Raw genomic sequence first — 22,777 nt, forward strand, 5'->3', positions numbered from 1 at the left:
GTAGATTGAGCGGGTGAAAGTCCGGATAAGCGAACCGGCGCAGCCGAGACCACGCTTCGGACGCACGCTTCCGCACGCTTCCGCACGCTTCCGCACGGCAAGACGGCGTTGTGCGCGCCGGCTGCGATCAGAGAGTCTGTGCGTATGAGGCGACGGCAGAATAGTCCAGACGGGTCTCGAATGAACTGATCATCCTGGTCGGGCCGTCGAGGTTGGGCGGAACGGAAACCAACGGCGTGGATTCGACATGTGATGGCGGCCTTACGCGTGTGTTTGCACGCCGCACCAATGCGTGGTGGGGATGTTGGGACGGGCAGCGGCGGCGCTCGAAAAAGGGGGACCGGGCCGCGACCCCTCTTTTCCGAACAGCGCTCAACAGCGTGCCGACAGCGTCCGATAGCGTCTAGACTCGAAGCGGGTTCAAGATCGCACTCAAGCTCTTCTTGGCATCGCACACCTCCATCCTCCTTGGCTGCCGCAGCTACGACCACGCTAACGCTTCGGCAACTTGCAAGGCGGCGGCCTGGCTGCACGCCCAGCCACATGTTCCGACAACATGGCCCGCCCGCAGCATGGAGCGGTTGCGTGGTTGTCATGCCGAAGCCTTGCAACCCGCCTTTGCAACCAAGATGAGTGGTGCGTGTCTTGCCAGTGCTGACGGGCAATCTATTCCCGTCTGCGCCTGTACCACAACACATCGACGAGCTGTAGTTGAATTTGACACGCGTTGGGTCAGCCGTCAGCTTTTTTTGATTTTTTTTTTTTTGGAGCCAGCTGCAGGCGCTGATCCGACTCGCGATCGCAACCGAGTCAGCTGCTTCTCTCGCCCGCTTGTCAGGCTGGCTTACCGGCGCGCGTGTGTCAAACCGTTGCAAAATCGCTGTGGAAAATTCGCCGTGATCCCAAAAGTCTCTCTTTCTCTTCTTTTTTCTTTCATTTCATTTTTGTTTTGGATTCTTAATTTTAAGCAGCAGGAGGCTGCGAGTCAATCTTGAGTTCAGAGTTCAGGGCGAGGAAAAAAGACAGGCTCGGCTGCCCTGCCAAGCGAACCCTCAAAATTCGGAAATTCGCGCCATTCCGAACGGGGGGCGCTGCGCTGCGATGCGATGCGCTGCGGTGTGGTGCGCGTGGATAGAGTAGATGGGGTGGGGTTGGAGGAGGGAGCCGTGGGTGCGCAGCTGCATCGATCTGCCGGTGCGGTTTCAGAGGCTGGCTTGGCTCGGGCGAGGCAGAAATGGCCGAAATGGCAGCAACGGCTAGGCACGCACGCTCCAACGGATGGCCCGCCCAGCAGCAGCAGCATTCCGCCGCTCCGTCGCCCCGCTCAAAGCCTCGCTCATGCATCGCTGCTCGGACTCGCCGCTCGCCGCCGCGGAGAGCGCTGTCAGCCGGGCTCGCCAACACCACTCACTCACTCTGCTCGATCCCACGCGATCCTCATGGCCGCCTCCCCCCCATCTTCCGCTCAGCCACGCCTCGGCCTCCATCCTTTCTCCATCCCTCCTCCTCCTCCTCCAACCCTCATCCCCAACATCCCTCCCTTCCAGCATCTTCTCTGCATTCCTCACCTCGCCTCGCCTCGTCTTCGATCTCCCACCCTTGACTTGCGAATACGCTCGCTGCCACGCAAACAAGGCAGACCAATTCATAATAAGCTGCAGCAAAGTCTCCTACGCCCAACGATCGCGCTCACTCCCCCATCTGGCACTGGCATTGGCATACATTGCCTCGGTTCGATTCCTGCCTCGCCCTTTCATCAACCGCGCGCATTGAAACGCACCGCTGCTTCACTACGCCTCTTTCACCGCGTTGCCGTACCGTAGCCCACTTCATCTCGTGCCCCGCACGCCATCCCTCCTGCGTCCTGCGCTATCAGATTCGTGCGCGCCCACTACGCCCCTCAACCGTGTACAACTTCGGCACCCGTCCCTGAAACCCACCGGCACATCCACTCTATCTTGCGCAAGCGCCTCTCCAGCCTCGCACGCCTGGCCGCCGTCTCTTACCGCCCAATTGCCGATCGCTCGGAGCCGAGTCTGCTATCGTCAATTCTTTTCAACCACCCTCTCGCTTTAGTGTCTTGGCCTTGCAAGCCTCGACTCTTCCGCACCGCATTCACCATCCTTCCTGCCTGCGCTCCACGCGCCCCGCTTCAAGCCGCCGTGTTCGATGCCATCCCTCGCACGCCCTTGAACCCCACCACCCATCGCTCCTCGCGCGCGTCGCTCTTTGCAAAGCATGCCCGTCATCGACGCCTTTGTCACCATGGGCTCGATGGACAACGATCTCACCCCTTCGGCGCCCGCACAGACGTTTGCGCACATGCAGGACCAGTCCTACCCGCTCGGCACAAGAAGGCGCAGCGCACATGCCCTCGCCAGCCTCGACGAGCCGCCGCACATCTCCTCGGCCAAGCCTGATCCCAGCCTCGATACCGCGCCAGCACCCGCCTTCTCCAAGTTCACGCTCTACGAAGTCGGCAAGGTCGAGGGCATCACGCCACCCACACATGCTGCCGTCTCGGCCGTCGGCACTTCACCCATCGAAGTCAGCAGCGTCGTCGCCGCCGGCCTCGAGATGGGCCTCGGCGTCAGCCTCGCCTCCTCGGCTCTCATGACCCACATACCCGGCGCACAAGCAGCAGCGCTCTCCGGCCTCGCCGAGCCCCGCTACAATCGCTCCCACCACACCACATTCGAAGCCTCATCGCTTGCCTCGTACGAAACCGCCGCCAACGACTTGCCAACCCCGCTCCAGTTCGACGGCGCCCAAACCACCTCGGCCGCGGTCAGTCTTCCGTATCGATCTCGCTCGCCGCACTCCTCCGACTTCACCGCCGACGGCCCCGAAGGCGATCTGCACCGCAGGCGCACCACGGGGACGCGCCAGTCCAGGCACCCTGGAGAGCCCATGAGGCATGGTCGACACCACCGCGCAGACACCCACGATCCCATCATCGCAGCTCCCCCGCCACCTGCCATTGCCGCCGAGATCGAAAAGCAGCAGTACTACCAGAACAACTACATTGCCCTTCGCAACGAGGCCAAAATCCTGACGCACGGCCTGCCCAACAGCTTCAACATCGACGCGCCCCTCTCCGCCACCACCAGCATCGAGCGCGAGCCTTCGCTCGGCAGCCGCAGCAGCACACACGCCCACGCCTCGTTCGGCGGCAGCACACAGCTCGAGACTCCCTCGTTGGGCGACAAGGCGCTGCTCTCACCAGACTCGCAGCATCCGCTTTCTGGCAATCCCTTCAACATGAATCCGTTTGCAACCACCACCTCGTCCAGCCCCGTCCAGGATGCGGCTGCGCGCCATCCCGAAAACGCCGGCTGGAAGTCGTTCCGACAGGGCCCGGCGGCGGGCGCCCATGGTCCCACTCAGGCGGCACTCATGGGCTTGGGAGGCGGCAGCCACTTTGGGCCCGGTGTCCGTGCCAAGGTGTCCGAGGTGCTGCCTCACCTCGTCTCGAGCATCCCGCTTTCTGGCGAGGAGGGCGAGACCATCACGATTGCCGAGTACGGCAGCCTCAACACGCGCTCCATCAACCTCATGCAGCCCATCATCTCGGCCTTTGTCGACAAGGCACACGCCGACACGCCGCGGCGCGAGGCGGCCAAGGGCGAAGACGACAGCAACTACTTTCCGGGTCTGGATGGCGCCGCATCGCTGCGCAGCATCCTCGGCATGGATGCATCCGACGACTTTCCGTGCAAGGTCAACTTTTCCATCATCCACGAGGATTCGCCCCAGGCCGACTTCCGTCCGCTCTCGCAGATGCTCGATTCGAATCCAGAGTCGTACCTGCATCCGCAGTGGCAGGCCACGCACGAGCCGCCGCTGCACAACTCGATCTTTCCGAGCTTCGTTTCGAGACCGTTCGCCTCGCGCATCGCTCCGCCGTCGACGCTGCATCTGGGCATCAGTCTGATGGATCTGCACTGGTCGCACACGCCTAGGAATCCGACGGTGTCGCTCTCAACCTCGGCACATGCCGAGCTCGCCGCGTTCCTCACCGCTCGCGCTCACGAGTTCCGTCAAGGCGGTGTGATCGTCATGGCGTACATTGCGCGGTCCGAGGACAGCAACATGGTTCTGCCCGACCGACCTCGGTCGACGGTCCACGGCATGGGCTCGGCCGATTTGGAACGCACCACGGCTGCGATCGCCGGCGTCAATGGCGACGGCGATGCACTGGAGCGTGCGGCCAACTCGCCGGCCATGGCGATGCTGCGCAAGGAGCGTCGTCGTTCCAACTCGTCGCCGAATCGGCCGTCTAGCCTGGGCAACGGTGCGGCGGCCGAGAGCCCAGCTTCGGACATCTGGACGACGCTCACCAACACGCTTGCGCCGTGCCTGCAGCGACTGGTGTCGTGCGGCATGCTCAAGAGCGACGTGGCGCGCCATCTGTTGAGCCTGCCCATGCACGCACGCACGCCGCGCCAGACGCGCAACGTGCTCAAGTCGGTCAGGCACCTCTGGCGTGTCGAGTGGAGCTGCGGACTGGGCGACGAGCCGATCTCGGCGGATGCGGCGCCGACGCTCGCCAGCGAGGCCGAGCCGCTCCGACTGCCGCATCCTGCGTGGAAGGCGCTGCAGGCCGGAACGCTCTCGCGCGTCGCCTTCGCCGAACACATGATCCAGCTGTTCAAGAACCTCTACGAGTCGCACTTCCGCGCCATCCTGCGCGAGAAGGGCAAGCTGAGCAAGGGCGCCGTCGAGTTCGTCCTCGACTCGCTCTGGGACGTCCTCCAGTCGCGCATCGACGATCAGGAACCTTGCCCCATCGCAGAGTGCGAACTCGAGGTCCAGGTCGTCGCTCTCCGCCGCATCTGATCCTCCCTCCGGGCTTTTTTCTCTCTCTCTCTCTCGCTCTCTTTTTCTTCCTTCATTGTTTAGTGTCACCGCTCTCTCTTTCCCAGGGTTTTGTTCCGCTATGACGGTCTCTGTCATCTTGTATCACTTAGTCTTTTGCATCTGCATCCCAACCGGCATGGATCTTTTCGCTTTGCAAGTGTGCTTGTGCTAGAACGGCGGGCTTGAAGGCTGCTCGAGAACTGAGCCGCGGCATTTTTCTTTTTCTTTTTTCTTCTGCTGGCAGGATTGTGCGCTGCTGCATGACGCGTGGGTGCGTGGAGGGGTTGGACCCTCCGCTCGGACCAGCCGAGGGCCGACAACAAAAGCGCAGAGCTCCTGAGCGTGAAATTGCCGCTGCACTGCTCAGTCATGCCAGGGTCGCTGAGCGTCGATGGAAGGCTGTGCAGCCATCATCCTCTCTTCCACCATCCTTCTTGCCTCTCGTCGAGCTCGGTGTTCTGCTGCTGCAAATATCAAAGCAGCCACGGACAGCGCCATGTCGCAGGCGCCCATCGCCGCCTCGTCCTCGTCGCTGGCGTCCATAGCCACCGATGCGGCCTCCATGTCCAGCACGGCGGCCGAAACGGTAGCAGCCACCGCTGCCGCAGCCGCTTCGTACGCCGACGACCGCAATCCGCTCATCGCACTCATCGATGGCCTGCTCCGTGTGACGCTCGCCTCGCTCAATCTCATCCGCATCTTGGCCACATTCTCGACGATCACCGTGCCCAGCCTCGTCTACACCATCTTGCACTACAGCCTCACGCTCCAGCTCAACTTTCCCTCGCTCGCCCTCCTCTTCCTCACATCGCTTGTATCCGCCTTTATCTGGCTTCGCTACAGGCACTTGAACAAGTACGAGCGGCTGCGCGAAGTGCCACTCACCCGAGATGAGGGCTTCAATCTCAATCCCGACGTCGCTTCGGCTGGCACAGACAACGATCGAGGCAGCTTCCACAACTACCTCGACGACTTTCTCCAGGCCATCCGCATCTTTGGCTTTCTTGAGAAGCCCGTCTTCCACGAGCTCGCACGCCACATGCAGACGCGCAGGCTCGTGGCAGGCGACAGCCTTTCGCTCGACACCGACTGCTCCTTCTACATCGTCATCGATGGCCATGTCCAGGTGTATGCGCCCCTTCCTTCCGCCACCGCGAGCGCTGTAGGCCAGGACTCGGTCGAAGACGAGGACGACAACGGATACCAGCTGCTCAACGAGGTCGAGAGCGGCGGCACCCTCAGCAGTCTCTTCACCATCCTCAGCCTCTTTACCGAGGACGTCAAGTTATCCTTTGGCCACGAGCACGACATGCACTCGGCACCGCACAATCTGGGTCCGAGTCCCATGGATCGTCACTTTAGCTTCGGCTCTACAGCGCACTCCACGCGCATGGGCAGAGGCACTGGGAGCGCAGACGGCTCGACTGCCCCAACATCGCCCTACGCCTCGGCTTTCAACGCCCCTTCTCAGACGACGGCACAGCTCCAACTCAACGCTGCCGCACTGCGCAATGTCCCCAACGCCCTGTCCACCGAGGGAGCCGTCGAGCGTCTTGGCGCTTCTGCGGTACGTGCTGGTGCCAGGCCGACTCACGCAAGAACTGGGTCATCCGGCACGGGCTCCGTCACCGTCCAGGACGGCGACAACAGCACCGTCATGGACGCCGCAGAGCATCATGACGACAGCGGAACAAACTCCCTTGGGCATGCTCCAGACCTTCAGATGCCACCTGCCCAGGCCTCCGCGCCCTTCTCTCATTTCGCCCCTGGCTACACGGCTTCGCCTGCAGGCACTCCCCTGCCAAATCTGCCAAGCTCTACCCAGTCCCCATACTTCCGCGGACGCGCTGCCTCGGTTCAGGGCATGCATGACCCACACATCGGTCCTCACACCCCTGGGTCCATCCTCAGCGCCATGAGCAGCGCACACGGCCACCTCGGCCGTGGCGCCGAAGCCTTCCACCACCAAGGCGCAGGTACGGTGGCGCGTGCCACCGTCGACACCACCCTCGCCGTCATCCCGGCAGAGGCATTCAAGCGCCTCACCAAAAAGTTCCCCAACGCGGCGGCGCACATCGTACAGGTCATCCTCGCTCGCCTCTCGCGCGTCACCTTCCACACGGCGCACAAGTATCTTGGGCTCACCAAGGAGGTCATGCGTACAGAAAAGTCGATCAACGATCTCGCATGCTTCCCGCTGCCTTCCGAGTTTTACGAAAAGGGCGGCATGGACAGGCTGCGCCAACGCTTCCTCCCCCAGCCTACCTCGCATCGCGAGTCTTCGTCCGCCCTCAACGACGACGACTACTTCCGCAACTTTCAGGAGTGGACCACGGGTGCACAACGTAGCAGCACGCCCGTGCCAGGCGAACGCCGCTCTGCCGATGACACCAGCGTGCCCAAGGTCAGGATTGCAGAACCAGCAGGCTCGGACACTAGCCCCAAGCAGCAGAACAGGAAGGCTGCGCCTCCGCGCATCTCGACGGCCAAGACTCCTTGGGGCCATCCCGATCCGGCCTTAAAGACACCTTTGGCCCGAACCACGGTCGGCCCGGGCGATCTGCTCAGCATGGCCAGCCTCAGTTCGGATGGCTGGTATACCGGCGGCTTTGATATTCACTCTGCCCAGCCCACGCCTCGCGCAAAGCCGCGCTCCGTCTCCAAGCTCGACCCGTTCCACGGCCCGCTGCCGCATCCTATGGACGACTCGCACAGCGGCACCAGTCCCCGCTCCGGCTCTTCACGTTCCGGCAACTATGGCAACTCGCACAATACAGACGAGGGCGAGGGAGACCATCCCTTCTCCTCCATCGGTCTGTCGCACTTTGACATCAAGAGCGAGGTCATGGACTGCATCGCCAAGAGTATCGGCCTTGCCCAGGCCGCCGTGTCTCCCATCGCGGCCAGCTACCAGGCAAGCCCGCACATCAGTGCGCAGGACGCGCTGCTGCAACGCTCCGTGTTCAAGTCGGCCTTCAGCTCGCTCAGCATGCTCGACGCAGCAATGGCAGAGGAGGAGTCGAGCATCACGGGAACCAACAGCTCCATGGCCGGCCACGGCCAGTCCGGATTCCATCCGTCCGACTTTGAGAACGAGGTCGAGATCAAGTTCTTCCCCGCCGGCAGCACGTTAGTGAAAGCAGGCGAGAGTCGCGCCGGACTCTTTTACGTCATCGATGGCTTCTTGGACGTGCTGCTTCCCGCCGAAGCCAACGAGCTCGACGAGGACGATCGCAAGGCTCCAAAGGGCAAGCCTGGTCGCGCGGGCCGAAGCGGTAGCGGTGGCAAGAGCTCTGCAAAGGCCGATGCGCACCGCAAAGCTCCCTCCACCTCGTCGCTGCGCACTGGACAGAATGACGATGCTGCTTCGTGGGACGTCACGCCGCAGAGCTCGCGCAGGGGCACGGACGCAGATCGCGCGAGTGGCGTCGGTGAATCCGCCACGTCGTCGCTGCATCGGCCTCCCGTTCGGGAAGGCTCGTCGTCATCTTCGTCGTACGGTGCGATGAGCGGCATGCGACGACGCCCGACTGACTCGACGAAAGTCGGCAATGCCCTCGACGGGACTGGCGGAGGTGCCAACGCCAGCTTGCGCAAGCCGCAGCCGGCAGCGACTGCAACTGCGACGGGCGTGCGCACGCAGACGAAAGCGTACGCCGACATCTCAGGGTCGTCTCGGCCTCCGCTGCAGCAGGCGCCCCGCCACAATGCCCAGCAGCAAAACGGGCAGCGCACCAAGGACGGCAAGCGTTCCATCTTTTCCGTGGGCCGGGGTGGCATTGCGGGCTACCTCTCGAGCTTGTTGGGCACAGCGAGCTACGTGGACATCGCGGCCAAGACGGACGTGTACGTGGGCTTTCTGCCAGCGCATGCGCTGGAGCGCATCATGGAGCGGCGGCCGATTGTGCTGCTGACGCTGTGCAAGCGGCTGCTGAGCCTGCTGCCGCCGCTGATCCTGCACATTGACTCGTCGCTCGACTGGCAGCAGGTGAATGCGGGCCAGGTGATCTATCGCGAGGACGACGCGTCGGACAGCTTCTTCATCGTGATCAACGGCCGACTGCGCGCGATCACCGAAAAGGGCAACGGGATCGAGGTGCACAACGAGTACGGCCAGGGCGACAGCGTGGGCGAGCTCGACGTGATCACCAACTCGCGCCGGCGCACGACGCTGCATGCGATCCGCGACTCGGAGCTGGCGAGGATGCCGTCGACGCTGTTCAACGCCATCTCGGTGCGCCATCCGGCCATCACGATCCAGATCTCGCGCATCATCGCGCGCCGCGTGCGCGCCGAGCTGGTGCGCAGCAAGCAGGAGGGCGCGGCGCTCGGCGCGCCCATCCCTGGCCTGCCCGATCTGGGCCGCAACAATCTCAACCTCAAGACGGTGGCGATTGTGCCCGTGACGCGGCAGGTGCCGGTGATGGACTTTGCGGCCAAGCTGCAGGCGGCGTTTGACGACACGATTGGCGGGCGCGCGATCTTTCTGGACCAGAGCAGCGTGATGGGCGTGCTGGGCCGGCATGCGTTCAGCCGGATGGGCAAGCTCAAGCTGGCGGGGTGGCTTGCGGATCTGGAGCAAAAGTACCGCATGGTGGTGTACGTGGTGGACACGCCGGTGTCGTCGGCGTGGTCGCAGACGTCGATCCGGCAGGCGGACTGCGTGCTCATGGTCGGGTATGGCGACGAGCCGGCGATGGGCGAGTACGAGCGGCTGCTGCTGAGCGTCAAGACGACGGCGCGCAAGGAGCTGGTGCTGCTGCATCCGGAGCGCAGCGTGCCGCCGGGCTCGACGCGCGAGTGGCTCAAGAACCGGCCGTGGGTGCATGCGCACCACCACGTCGAGATGGCGGGGCTCGCCGGCTCGCAGAGCGCTGCCGCCATGGCGACGGGCGGCGACCCCAAGGCGGTCAAGGCGCTGCGCAATCTCAAGCAGAAGCTCGAGACGTCGCTGCAGCGGTATCGCAAGACCAAGACGCCGCTCTCTGCGTCCGGACGGCCGCACCACGCGTCCGACTTTGCGCGGCTGGCGCGCAGGTTGTGTGGCAAGAGCATCGGGCTGGTGCTGGGCGGAGGTGGTGCGCGCGGGTGTGCGCATCTGGGCGTGATCCGGGCGCTGGAGGAGCGCAGCATCCCGATCGACATGGTGGGCGGTACGTCGATCGGATCGCTCGTGGGCGGACTGTACGCGCGCGAGGCCGAGATGGTGTCGACGTTCGGACGGGCCAAGCGGTTCGCGGGCCGGATGGCGTCGCTGTGGCGCTTTGCGTCGGACCTCACGTATCCCGTAGTGTCGTACACGACCGGCCACGAGTTCAACCGCGGCGTGTTCAAGGCGATCCAGGAGACGCACATCGAGGACATGTGGATCCCGTTTTTCTGCAACACCACCAACATCACCTGGTCGCGCATGGAGGTGCATACGAGCGGCTATGCGTGGCGCTACATCCGCGGCTCCATGACGCTCGCGGGGCTCATCCCGCCGCTGGTGGACGAGGGCAACATGCTGGTGGACGGCGGTTATGTGGATAATCTGCCCGTGACTGTGATGCTGGCCATGGGAGCGCGCTCGGTGTTTGCGGTCGATGTGGGGTCGATCGACGATACGAGCCCGCGCGCGTACGGCGACACGCTGTCCGGATGGTGGGTGCTGCTGAATCGGTGGAATCCGTGGTCGGACGCAGGCAAGATTCCGTCGATCCCGGACATCCAGGGCCGACTGACGTACGTGTCGTCGGTTAAGACGCTCGAGGAGGCCAAGAAGGTCAACGGCTGCTTCTACATGCGCATGCCCGTCGAGGAGTACGGCACGCTGGCATTTGGCCGATTCGACCAGATCTACGAAAAGGGCTACCGCGCGGCGGTCGACATGCTCGATGGATGGGACGCCGAGGGCAAGCTGCCGTCGAGCATGGAGCGCGACGAGTCTTATGATGAGGAGGACGAGGAGTGGGACGAGTTCGAGGACGAGGTGGGGCCCGGCGGCGTGAGGAGACGCACGAGGCGCCGACGCACGCGCCGCAAGGCGGGCATCAGCGCGCGCCGCAACAGTATCTAGGCTGCCGTGTCGTCCAGATGGGTCGACCGCAGCATCTTCAATGAAAAGTCTTTTGTCATCGTATCCGTGTACTCAAAGAGGGAACGTGGTGCTGCTGTGCATTCATCACGAACAGAGCTTGGCGGAGCGAGTGCATCTTGGACGGCATTTCTGCAATTCTTCATTTCGGCAGGAGGGAGCGGCAACTTGCAGCTGTGCGGTTGGATCGGGTGGGGCAGCAGCGGTGCCTCAAAATTGACACGTCGACGCGCACAGCCCGTGCGCTCATCCAACACCCCGCCGCGGCGATCCGAGACACATGCTGCTTGGCGTTCACCCGCAACTTCCCAATCTGCAACCAACAGCTTCTTCAGCATCTCTCGTCCACGCGGCTCGCTGACTCGGAGGACAACTCTGCTGGGCAAATGGGAGCAGCGTGCTGTGCAGGAGCGGCTATGGCCGGTGGGGCCGGTCCAACGTCACTGGTCGACGGCACGATATGGGGGTTTGTATCGGCGCTGCCAATTGCGCTGTACCACTACTATCCGCACGTTGCACTCGCACTCGTCACCCTTCTCGCGGTGGGGGCGTCGACGCTATATCTGGCGGTGGTGTGGTTGACGCCGGTGACCAAGACGAGTTCGCGCTCGGAGCTGTCGTACGTCTCGCCCGCTTCTGCAGCGCCACAACCCCTACCTTCGCTGCTAGACGATGTCGAGCAGGTACAGTTGAGTGTGGTGGTTCCGGCGTACAACGAGCGCGAACGACTACCCATCATGCTGCGCGAGACCGTCGAGTTTCTCGAATCCCTCCGCCGCCAAAAGCGCAGCCTGGTACAGGGTTTGGACGAAGCAGACACCATCGCAGCAAGTGCGGGGGAGGAGCATAAAGATGCAAAGACGGTACGAAAGGCACTGTACGAGCCGTTGGAGACGTACGAGATTGTACTGGTGGATGATGGGAGTCAGGATGGGACGCACGAGGTAGCGCTCGAGTTTGGACGCGAGCACGCGGTGGATGTGCGCGTGGTTCGGCTCGTCAAGAATCGCGGCAAGGGCGGAGCGGTTCGGCATGGCGTGCTGCACTCGCGCGGGTCGCTGGTGCTCTTCGCCGACGCCGATGGGGCGACGAGGTTCGGGGACGTGTCGACGCTATCGCGCGCGCTCGCACAGATCCTTACCGCGCGCGGACACGCCATGGTGGTGGGGAGCCGCGCGCATATGGTCAAATCCGACGCAGTCGTCAAGCGATCCCGACTCCGCAATCTGCTCATGCACTCGTTCCACCTCCTCCTCACGCTCCTCCTACGTCCACCAACACCTTCCTCGCTCATCCCGGCATTTCTGCGAACCAAGACGAGGTGTGCAAGCGGCGAGCAAAGGCAAAGGCTACCTGTCCAGCCCGAGATCAAGGATACGCAGTGTGGGTTCAAGCTGTTTACGCGGCCAACGGCGAAGCTGGTGTTTCCGGCTTCGCATATCGACGGATGGATCTTTGATGTGGAGCTTATCTTGCTCGCCCAGGCCGCCTCGAACCTCGCCATGCAGACAAAACCACCTTCCATCCCAACCCAGCAGCAAGGCCAAGGCAAAGGCGAGTGGAGGGGGCTGGAGGGTCTGGCACTGCCGATTGCCGAGGTGGCAGTGCACTGGCACGAGGTGGGCGGCTCCAAGATCGCGCTGCTCACCGACTCGGTGCGCATGGCATTGGACCTGGTCGTCATCCGGGCGAACTACGGGCTGCGCAGGTGGCAGCCTCCTCCTCCCGCGCTCTAAGTTCCTTCCAACACACGCGCAATGCAAAAGTTCGAATCATTATCATTTAAGCCGGGTGCGTGTGTGTGTGTGTGTGTGTGTGTGGGATCTAGGCAAGTGCACCCAATGGGTCGTAGGGGGGCAGACGAATCGTGTCTTTGTCCACGCCGTTGGTAAACAGCGTCCAGAGATGCGGTGGGACAAACTTGCGGCTGACGACGACCTGGTAGTTGAACTGCTCGAACCACTCGTGGCTCATGACCATGAAGCCCTTGTCGTTGCCCACACCTGCTTCGCCCCACGAGTTTTCGACGCGGTAGCGCTCCACCTTGCCGTCTTTGTTGATGTGCACCGCCGTGATGACCATGGCGTGGGTCATGGAGCTTTCGCCCAGCTCGATGCGCTGTGCCTTTGTCAGGCCCAGCGTGATGTTGAATGCATCGGCGTATCCGAACAGCGCGGGATCCATGATGCCGCTCGTCTTGTCGGAAAATTGCCCGACGTCGCAACCGAAAAAGACGGGGTGGCCGGCTTTGATGCTGCGCACCACCGCGTCGCGCATGACGTCGACGGTGGTGTTGACATAGCTGATGGGTGTGCCCTCCCAGACGTTGCCGAGCCGCTCGACGGTGATCAGCTTGTCCGCCGGGTGGCGCGGGTCGTGGATTAGCGAGCACCGCTGCTTGTGGTCGAAACTGCCCGTGTACTCGGCCAGGAAGCGGCGCGGCGTCGAGGTGAGGCTCACAAACTTGCCGGCGCGGTTGCGGTAATTGTAGGTAAACTCGGCATCCGGCTGCGGCGGCGTTCCCAGAGCGATGACCAGCATGCGATACACCTCGGCCATCTGCTCCTCCTTCCTCCTGCGCTGCGCATCCGCCACCGCACGCGCTACCTGGCTGGCGCCAATCGAGGTGGCGGACAGCTTGCGCTGCACGTCGCGCTTGATCTCGCGCAGCTCGAGCGTGTACTCGCGCAGCTTGAGCGTAACGAGCCAGTTGATCTGGCTCGAGTAGCTCGAGTTGTAGCTCTCCGGATACACCGCCTTGGGCACCACGCCGTACTTCTCGAGCAGGTTCGCCACCATGTCCCACTGGCCGCCGTCGTTGGTGGGCGCCGTCTTGAGGAAGCCCACGACGCGCTGGTCGAGCGGCTCGTCGGCAAGCTCGATCATGTTTTCCAAAAAGTAGTTGGCCTTCTCCAGCTTGTCCCAGAAGCTGAGGTAGCTCTGGCTCAGCTCAAACTCGTCGAGCTCGAGCCCTTTGGCTGCCTCGTGGCGGATCACGTTGCACGTGGCGAAGAGCCAGCAGCGGCCGGAGCTTTTCTGGTTCACCACCGGCTTCACCTCGTACGGGATGGCGTGCGAAAAGACGTGTGCGCACGACACCTCGGTCTCGCGACGGTGCAGGCTCGCTGCGATGGGCGCATTGTGCAGCGTCATCTGCGCCAGACGCGCCGCCTGCGTGGTGAGCGCCGCGTCCTGCCAGTCGGACAGGGAGGCGAGCGAGATGCCTGCGCGTGCCTCCGTCGAGGCAGTGGGCGCGGATGAGGTGGCGTAGCGAGCGAGCGTCTCGGCCTGGATGCGCGCCAGACGGTCCGCAGCATGGTGATTGACGATGCTCGACGAGTGCGCCGATGCGCGCGACGAGTCGAGCGACACCGTGTAGCCGCTCTTCTCGTTGGGAGTCTCTGCCGACTTGGCGGCGACTGGCTTGGATGCAGCCGAACCCATGTTGCCCAATGTATGCGGTCTAGCTCAGTTGTGGTGTGGAGTTGGCGATAGGTATGTAGAATGCAGATCGAAGAGAGACAGATGGTGGTGATGGAGATAGCAGGCGGCTGATGCGGGGGGGCTTATATGTACCCGCTCGCTGATACGGTCTGGGGGCGGCGCGAGTCACTCGCCGGCTATGAAACGCTGAGCGCGAGATACGATACAGTAGCTCTGCAAGCCCCGCTCTCCGGTCAGCTTGCCGAAACGGCGGCTGACGAGGTGCGTGCGCACACCGGCCAACACTACCCTCTCTGAATGCACAGCCTATCGCGGCGGCCAACCGATGGAGCGCGCCCCCCCACACGATGCAGACCAGCAGCAGCAGCAGCAGCGGCCACCGGCGCTCGGAAGGCGCTCAACCGAGCTCGAGCTCAGTTGCCCCCCTTTCTCCCTTTTCTCGCTCCGCGGCGACGACCTCTGAGGTCACTGCGCGCCGATAAGCCCCACCAACTCCCAGTGGGGCCACGTCCACACGAGCCGCGCCTCGCCGCATGCGCATTAAATCGCCAGGGCCGCGCGGCATCTCAATTTGGACCCTTGATCGCCCTGTCGCAATTCTGCCAAAGTGTCTGAAACCGGACCCTAACATGCATCTTTTCAGCGAAATGGAAGGGACTCGCTGGCTCGCTCTTGCGGCTCAGAACCACTCATTTCACCCTAGCAGAAGCACAAAGGCCACACTCAACGACTGGAAAGCCACCTTCTGAGCCATGAACCGGCGCATTGCAACACTATATACAAGTCAGCGTAGGCCAGCCGTTGTTTTACGACAGCAGACGCGTAAGGATGTTGGCGTTGGTCTTGGAGATGCGGTCGTAGATCTCGCGCACATCGTTCTCGGACACGCCCGAGATATCCGCCATGAGGTACGCCACGTCCTTGTGCGAGTCCGAGTGCTGCTTGTCCACGTTGAACGAGCCCAGGATCTCGTTGACTGCGCGCAGCGAACCGGGCTGGTTCTGATGCACGTAGCAGATACGGATCACCCGCGAGTCCGCCTCGGTGATCGCACGCAGATCCACCTCGGGGAAGTTGACCGCACCCACCGAACCGCCAAAGTTCATGTAGCGGATCAGCGCATCCGACACCTCGATGCCAATCATGCGCTGCGCCTCCTCCGTGCTGCCTCCAATGTGCGGCGTGAGCATCACGTTGGGCAGCTTGCACAGCTCCGAAGCCCAGCTATTGAGCTCGTCCGAAAACGTGCCCGGTCCCGACGCCGCAGGCTCCTTGGGGAACACATCCACCGCCGCACCCGCCAGATGGCCCGACTTGAGCCCTTCGACGAGCGCCGGAATGTCCACCACGGTGCCACGCGCGTTGTTGATCAGGTAGGCGCCCTTCTTCATCGCCTTGATCTGCTCGGCGCGGATCATGTTCTTGGTCTCGGCCAGCTCGGGCACGTGCAGCGACACAAAGTCCGCCGTGCCCAGCAGCTCGTTGAGCGTAGGCACCTGCTTGGCCGAGCCGAGCGGCATGAGCGGCACCACGTCGTAGTAGATGACGTGCATGCCCATCGCCTCGGCCAGCACCGACAGCTGCGAGCCAATGTGGCCGTAGCCGACGATGCCGAGGATCTTGCCACGCACCTCGTAGCATCCCTTGGACACCTTGTTCCACGTGCCCTGGCGCATCTCGTTCGCGCGGTCGCCCAGCTGACGCGACAGGCCGATCATCTCGCCAATCACCAGCTCGGCCACGGAGCGCGAGTTGGCAAACGGCGAGTTGAACACCGCCACACCCGCCTTGGCCGCCGACTCGAGGTCCACCTGGTTGGTGCCGATGCAGAAGCAACCCACGACGAGCAGCTTGTGCGCCGCACGGAACACCTTGGACGTCAGCTTGGTCTTGCTGCGGATGCCTATGGCGTGGTACTGGCCGATGTTCTGGATGAGCTCCTCCTCGCTCCACGCCTTGGTGTGGAAGTCCACCTGGTAGCCCTGCTCCTTGAGCATCTTGACCGCGCCCTGCGACACGTTCTCCAGCAGCAGGATCTTGATGTCGCCCGTGTCGAACGGCGTCAGAAGACGCGGCGCCGACAGCGGCACCGACTGCGACTGCGCACGTGCGCGAGGAGGCGAAAACGAAGTGGGCGGCGACGACGACGGGTGGATGGCGCTGCCGTTGGACAGCACCTGTGCGCCAGCCTGCGCGGCCATCATGGCAGCGAACGAGCCGGCGTTGCCCGGTGGCGAGAAGCCGGCGCGGTGGAAGGCCTGTCCGTGTGTTTCAGACATTGTGTGTCGTCGATGTGTTTGTGAGTGTGACCACGACGTTTCGGATGGGGTCGAGACTGATGGTGGTTCGTGGCGAGGATGTGTGCCCACTTGAACGCACAATTAGACTCTCGGTCGTGGGGCTCTTTGCTCAGCCGACAACAGGCTGCGCTCGAGCCTTCGCAGAGCACAGATCTGCTATCGCCCTGATCTCGGTCCGCTGGGTGACTCTTTCCTGGCAAGACGTGCAGCATCTTCCAAAATCCTCGTCTAAATTTCCGACACTGCTGCTGCTGCACTTCCGCCTGCACTTCGCGCTGCTCGCCCGCCTCTGCTCGGAAATGAATCGCACCGCCCCGTGCCTACGCTGACTTTGGTTCCCACCCTCTGCCATCGTTTTCACTGCAACACAGTCCCGCAACGCGACCACGATCACAGCAGCCTCGATTGTGGGTGCGATGAATCCTGAAAGGCGCCGACCTGGAGCAACTTTCGCTAGACCGGCTCGACAGCGGAGCATTTTCTGCAACCGTTTCAGTGAGCCCAGAGTGACTCGAGAAGACTGAGCAACAGCTGCATGCACGGCCGGCCCTTCATGCACGAGTGTCGCAATCACGCCTTTTCAAATTTTTTGTCCTCGCAATCGGGCTGACTTGTTACAACCGAATCGCGATTGAAGCGCCAATTCATCCGGGTCGGTCTTACGGCGGTCTAACAATTTAGATTTCTGCCCACGCTGTCCGCTTGTGCCGACCACCGCAGTGCAGATGGATCCAGACTCTCTGAGCTTGCCCTCGCGACATGACAGGCAGAACCTCCTTCCTGACTCCCAGGCAGACTTGCGCTTTGATGAGCTCGTTGACACTAGGCTCGGCGTCTCATAACAAGATCGGAACACCAAGGCAAATGAGAAGGCGCCTGGACGCATAGACACGTAGCGCGCCGAACGAGGGGGTCCAAGCGTTCAGCCCACAAGGTCGGACACTGACGATCTGCACCTCGCGCTTCCGCTGTACCCAGACAATGGAAGCTCGTGATGAGCTTCTTGATCGGTGCTTCTATCCCCTCATCACCCCTCCGAGCAGATCTGTTTGCAATATAAGAGCAGAGGCTGAGCCCTGTGTGTGTCCACCAACCACCACCACCACCACCACTCCGCATTGCTATCCCTGCTCGGGCACCGAGCATCATGAGTGCCATTTCTCGCCTGCTCCGTTGGGCTCCCTGCTTCTGGGCCATTTCCAAGGTCGCCAACAGCTCGGGCCATGTGCAGCGCTCCCAGGTGGTCCACCCGCAGTTCCCCTCGCACGAGCGAAACGGTCCGCTGGAAGTGCTTAATTCACTAAGCTTCGCAGCACGCACAGTGGTGCGCAATGCTCATATCGCCAGGGCAACTCTCGTTCCAAGCGTACCTCGAGCGCTCGAAGCTAACGTCAACGCTGCCAGAAACGCGCTGCCGCATTAGCTTCCCAGCTGGCTTCGCCACAATCGGCCAGAGGTCCACGTGGGCTGGCGATGGGAGAACCCGCCGTTCACAATGGTGCTCAAGCTGAACAGCCTCTATCAGCGAGCCTCGAGCAAAATCCTCACCCTGATTTCTCAGTCGAAGAACGCAAGGATTTCCAGAGAGCTCGAGCATGCCGTGTTGCTCAGCCTTGTACGCTCGACCAGGCGGCTCGGCACGGATGTCTCGGTCGAGACTCGCCTCGTCTGCAAGCAGTGGGATCAAGACCTTCGAAGGGCTTACTGGAAAAAGCGCTGGCTCAACGTTCGCCCCAAGGTGGCTTCCTGGTCTAGGATCGGCGAGCGTCTGCGTCTGCTCATCGAACAGGCACCGTTGATCCACAAAGTCAAGCTCGACAATGTCCTCACGGATATCTTACCCACGTCGTCGGTGCGCGCAGTGCAGGCCTGTCCTGAGCTCGGCAAGCTCGCAGAATGCCGCATCAAGGAGATCAATGTGGGAAGATTGGACATGCTCAACGAGGTGATTTTCAAGTGCATGCTGTCGAGCCAACAGGCCCGCTTGCGTCACTTTGCCTTCCGTGCCAAGGACGCAGGGCTGTTTCTCGGCAGGCGCTCCATCTTTGCCGAATCGAACTTGCACATGCCCAAGCTGCGCAAGATTACGATCGATATCAGCACCAGTCCGAACGACGGTCTCACTGACGACGTTCACGGTACCATGGCGGGACTGCCCTCGTACTTGGCGGGCGAGCTCGCGGGCGGAGGTAGAGACGCGAAGAACAGAAATCTGGAAGTCAGCATCTTTTGCATGCCCGATATTCCCGACCCTTCCAGACCGTTCATCAGCACAGCTCACCTGTCGCTGGCAAGAAGCCTCGTCACTCTGATCAAAACCATCATGCAAGACCGCCACATCACGGTGCTTGTATCCTTCGAAGGCCCCTTAGAAAGCCAGGCACGATCCACCATCCGTGACATCTTGGCCTGGGCGGAAACCAACAACGTACGCCTCGTGAATACGTCACCCCCCAGCAACGCCACCCAAAGGATCGCTTAAGCTTCCTTGCACGTCAATAACTGCACTCTCGCTATAGCAAATCAAATACCGAAACAAAAGAAGAACGTTGTTCACTGCTTAAATCACTACGAATGACAGAAAGATGCTCACGCGCTTGCCGGGGGAGCAGAGTGGGAAGTGAAGAATCGCCGGGGGAAAGATCGCTGCGATCTGCTTTTGACGAGGAGGCGAGCTCTATGTTGTGCAGACGACCCGTCTACACGTTTGGCGGGATCGACATCCTGATCCGCGGCCTTTTGTTGCTGTCCCTGGCCGCGATGCTCCACCGGAATTTGGCGTCGTACAGCCCGGGGATCCTATCCTCGGTGAGCTTGCCCCACATCTCTGGCGTGAGATGATAGAAGCCAGTGTTGAACAGGTCGCGCATCCTCCCTTGGCCCGCTGTGACCTTCCACACCGAGACCACGTCGGCGACGTGGTTGGTGACCCAATTGAGCTCCGGGTGAAAGATGAGCATCGTAAACTCGTCACGTTCGCGGCGAAGAATCTTGACGGGCACCGGTAGGTGGAACTTGTGCGAGATCACTGCGGTAATCTGCCTTTTCTGAACCTCGGTCATCTGCACCTGACCAAACGCCCGCGTGCCCAAGTGCGCCCTCGTCTTCAATTCGTCAAGGATGGAGTGGGTCTCTAGAATCTCCTGGTACAGAGACGTCGGTCGACCGTCGAAGGATCTGCCAAGATTCAGGCGGGCGCCAAAGTCAACGATTGGAGTTTGGGCATCTTGGGGTTGAATCGGAAGCAGCGCCTGAGACGAAAGCACGTCCAGTCTCTCGAGGTTGACCTTCAGAACAGGCTGGCTGGAATGCTGCGATGTGGCCTGCTTCACTGAAAGCCAATACTGCAATCCTGTGGCCTGAGGATGCTCATCGAGATCGCTGAACTCTTGCGCCGAATAGTCAAAGTAGCCGCGCAAGAACAGTTTGGACGAACGAGCATCCGAGGTCGGCAGCAGCTCCCACACACCGACGTACGACTGTTCGGCGCCCTGACCCGGTGCATGGGGTAGAGGCTTTGGAGGCGCAACAAAGTCCGGCTTCACAGAAAAGGTGAAGAGAAGCTTTCGCTCGCGCTGCGCATCTTGCAGTCGAAGCTCCTTGGCCTGAACTCGATATCCCAGGGCCTCCATAGTGATCAAGTCAGGGTTGGTCATGTATTCTGGCTTCAGCAGAACGGGCAGATGCACCCACGTTCCTCTGACGCCGGCGAACAGCTCCGTGATGAGCAGATCGAGCACGTACTGCGGCTGGACAATCGTGCGGATCGCATTGCCGCTCTGCATGCGCGGATTCGCGGCAAAGAAGCTTCCAGCGAAGTTCTCACCAAAGATCAACCGGTTGTCGATCTCGGATGTGACCGGTAGAGGCGGAGGGGAGACTTGAGCAGATGAATGCACTCCCTCAGTTGGAGGTACGGGAAGAACCGCCTGCGATCGATCCGGCGCGTAATGATGTGAAGGCGACGGTTGGTGCAGTGCGGGCTCCGGAGGGTAAACGTGAAGAGATGCAGGGTAGGTCGGTGGAATCAGATGACGGGGACCTGGCAATTCGCCCATCGACATGTAGCCGGGATGCGAGGTGTACCAAGCTGACTGAGCCGGAGAACCCGGATGCGAGTCGCCCAGCCAAGCCGAGGGCTGGTGAGAGGCAAAGAACGCCTCGAGAAGCGACTCGACGGATTCGCCAGCGTCGGTGGCGGCCTGCTCGACAGGTCTAGTCGGGGACATGGGAGCACCTCTTCCACAAGGCAGGCGGACGATTACCGTCGCCATGACGATGAACGCGCATCTGAGCAGGAGAAAAAGCTTCGACATCTCAGCGACGACCAGCTCTGTCTGACGCTTGTGTGAATGGTGTGAATTGGTTTTTGGGGAACAATGGCGAAAGGAGCATGCTTTTATGCTTGTCAGACGACCCAGCATCGCCGCTCCACGTGATGGCTCGCTAAATCTCGTAAGCCTCCATGTGTTCGTCAGGGCACACGAAAAGCAGCACTTCGCTTTTTCGAAAGCATGAAGCTCATACCACTTCGCGACGTCGACTTCACGACGGTGCCGAATGATACTGCGCAGAACTGCCAAGTCCTCCCCGTGCTTCGATGTCCATATGGCGCTGAATGTCGGGCGTTGAGATATATGAGCAAAGCGAGTTCGCTATTGTCCGTGCATTGTAGCACAGTAAGACAGGCAACGACCGTTATGAGCTTCATTCGTCTGCCTCGGGCTTTCGACTGAACGCATCAGACCGCATGACTCAATCGTGACCAAAGGAGCACACGATGCCGTATCGTATTGGGCTGGGAGAGGAAGCATCTGACATTCAACAGAAGTCATCAAGGCAGTCTCGCTCGCCGGAATCATACTATGTGACCGCTTTAAAGAGTTAGGAATTGGTCGAGTGTAACTACGAACATTGTTGGGTGCAGCTACGAGCTCGACCTGGCGCGAAATGTGATGCATGGTTATGAATTGAGACAGTGGTTTGGTACGATCAAAGAGAGCAAAGGCAAAATAAAGAGAGTGTGTGGCTTGTGCAGCCCTTGCCTGGGGTCTGGCGGACGATTTGGCCATCAGATGCAGTCGATGTCCCAGGTGGTGCTGTTGTAGGTGCACTTGGAATCGTCGATGACGTGAGCCATCTTGTCGTCGTCGGCGTCATCCCAGCTCCACCACGACTGGTTGGGACCCCAAATGTAGAGACAGTCGTACCTACACCCCACAAGCGCAACAAACGCGTCTCGTCAGTACCCATCCCCAGATCCAAATTGCCACAGCAAAAACTTACATGAGTGCCTTTTTGGTGAGGCCCAAGTTCTTCTTGACAAAGTAGGTGACCGTCATGGCGGGGCTGACCTGGTCTGGATTCTTGACCCTCCACGAGCCGTTGAAGCAGATGGCCGCCTGCGCTTGCGCAGGTCGGTTCTTCCACATCTTTGCAGCATTGTCCGCGACGAACTGCGACTTGGAACCGGGTGTCTTGGGCCAATGATAGGTATCCCACGAATAGGCGCCTTGCCAGAAGGCCTCGCCGAAGCTGCTGCCCGAGCTGCGACTACCGAAGCTGCTTCCTCTGCTTCCAGAGCTGCTTCGGGCGGCGACAATGGCCACAGAAAGGCTCGCGACGAGCAGGACGAGGAGGGACTTGAGAGAGTACATGATGCGAAGAGAAGGTTCAGGTTGTGTGGTGTATGGGAACAGCAAGTGGTGGAGTGCCGCCTTTTTGTAGGTTTGGGCCCGCGGTCATCTGCAAGGATCGTATCTAGGCAGGGAGCAAAAATTGGTACCCAGATGAAGCTTCACCCACATGAACGGGAAAGTTGCCCCTCCACGATCCATTGTCGATGTTGTCAAACCCATCGCACCTGCAAAAACGGCCACCGCTCGGTGGGTTGAGTGGGTCGACGATCGACGGGAAAATTGTCGACGAGCGACAGGAAAATTGAGACAAAGATGCGATGCTCCCACTCACGACATCCTTTGCGGCGCACACAAGGCAGCAGGGTTGACGTTGCAAGTACCCACAGTGGGGAACACAGGACACACAACAAGCAAGGAAGCAACAAGCGTGAAAGCGCGACTATTGATACAGGGGCATG

At 61.3% G+C, this 22,777-nt stretch overlaps 9 protein-coding genes across 9 annotated transcripts; 5 read left to right on the plus strand and 4 right to left on the minus strand.

The window, feature by feature from the left end:
• Window positions 1–1,106: 1,106 nt before the first annotated feature.
• PAN0_004c2163 (uncharacterized protein) lies at window positions 1,107–1,823 on the plus strand (the record flags this gene model as incomplete). The annotated part of the gene is made up of 1 exon (XM_014802108.1): window positions 1,107–1,823. One exon carries the CDS (start codon window positions 1,107–1,109, stop codon window positions 1,821–1,823), a length of 717 nt encoding a protein of 238 aa, XP_014657594.1.
• Window positions 1,824–2,238: 415 nt separating this feature from the next.
• On the plus strand, window positions 2,239–4,839 carry PAN0_004c2164 (uncharacterized protein; the record flags this gene model as incomplete). The annotated part of the gene is made up of 1 exon (XM_014802109.1): window positions 2,239–4,839. One exon carries the CDS (start codon window positions 2,239–2,241, stop codon window positions 4,837–4,839), a length of 2,601 nt encoding a protein of 866 aa, XP_014657595.1.
• A 412-nt stretch (window positions 4,840–5,251) lies between these two features.
• Window positions 5,252–12,672, plus strand: PAN0_004c2165 (patatin-domain-containing protein; the record flags this gene model as incomplete). The annotated part of the gene is made up of 3 exons (XM_014802110.1): window positions 5,252–10,846; window positions 10,919–10,965; window positions 11,091–12,672. The coding sequence occupies 3 exons, from the start codon at window positions 5,252–5,254 to the stop codon at window positions 12,670–12,672; spliced, it is 7,224 nt and encodes a 2,407-aa protein (XP_014657596.1).
• An 88-nt stretch (window positions 12,673–12,760) lies between these two features.
• On the minus strand, window positions 12,761–14,380 carry PAN0_004d2166 (peptidase C1B bleomycin hydrolase; the record flags this gene model as incomplete). Its single annotated transcript, XM_014802111.1, has 1 exon — window positions 12,761–14,380. One exon carries the CDS (start codon window positions 14,378–14,380, stop codon window positions 12,761–12,763), a length of 1,620 nt encoding a protein of 539 aa, XP_014657597.1.
• Window positions 14,381–15,186: 806 nt separating this feature from the next.
• Window positions 15,187–16,659, minus strand: PAN0_004d2167 (d-3-phosphoglycerate dehydrogenase; the record flags this gene model as incomplete). Its single annotated transcript, XM_014802112.1, has 1 exon — window positions 15,187–16,659. The coding sequence occupies one exon, from the start codon at window positions 16,657–16,659 to the stop codon at window positions 15,187–15,189; it is 1,473 nt and encodes a 490-aa protein (XP_014657598.1).
• A 1,168-nt stretch (window positions 16,660–17,827) lies between these two features.
• Window positions 17,828–18,103, plus strand: PAN0_004c2168 (uncharacterized protein; the record flags this gene model as incomplete). Its single annotated transcript, XM_014802113.1, has 1 exon — window positions 17,828–18,103. One exon carries the CDS (start codon window positions 17,828–17,830, stop codon window positions 18,101–18,103), a length of 276 nt encoding a protein of 91 aa, XP_014657599.1.
• A 72-nt stretch (window positions 18,104–18,175) lies between these two features.
• Window positions 18,176–19,162, plus strand: PAN0_004c2169 (uncharacterized protein; the record flags this gene model as incomplete). Its single annotated transcript, XM_014802114.1, has 1 exon — window positions 18,176–19,162. One exon carries the CDS (start codon window positions 18,176–18,178, stop codon window positions 19,160–19,162), a length of 987 nt encoding a protein of 328 aa, XP_014657600.1.
• A 217-nt stretch (window positions 19,163–19,379) lies between these two features.
• PAN0_004d2170 (uncharacterized protein) lies at window positions 19,380–20,954 on the minus strand (the record flags this gene model as incomplete). The annotated part of the gene is made up of 1 exon (XM_014802115.1): window positions 19,380–20,954. The coding sequence occupies one exon, from the start codon at window positions 20,952–20,954 to the stop codon at window positions 19,380–19,382; it is 1,575 nt and encodes a 524-aa protein (XP_014657601.1).
• A 797-nt stretch (window positions 20,955–21,751) lies between these two features.
• PAN0_004d2171 (uncharacterized protein) lies at window positions 21,752–22,337 on the minus strand (the record flags this gene model as incomplete). The annotated part of the gene is made up of 2 exons (XM_014802116.1): window positions 21,752–21,890; window positions 21,967–22,337. 2 exons carry the CDS (start codon window positions 22,335–22,337, stop codon window positions 21,752–21,754), a joined length of 510 nt encoding a protein of 169 aa, XP_014657602.1.
• Window positions 22,338–22,777: the final 440 nt, after the last annotated feature.

The sequence above is a fragment of the Moesziomyces antarcticus genome (assembly GCF_000747765.1).
Source record: "Moesziomyces antarcticus DNA, scaffold: scaffold_v10004, strain JCM 10317, whole genome shotgun sequence".
In the NCBI taxonomy this organism is placed as follows: domain Eukaryota; kingdom Fungi; phylum Basidiomycota; class Ustilaginomycetes; order Ustilaginales; family Ustilaginaceae; genus Moesziomyces; species Moesziomyces antarcticus.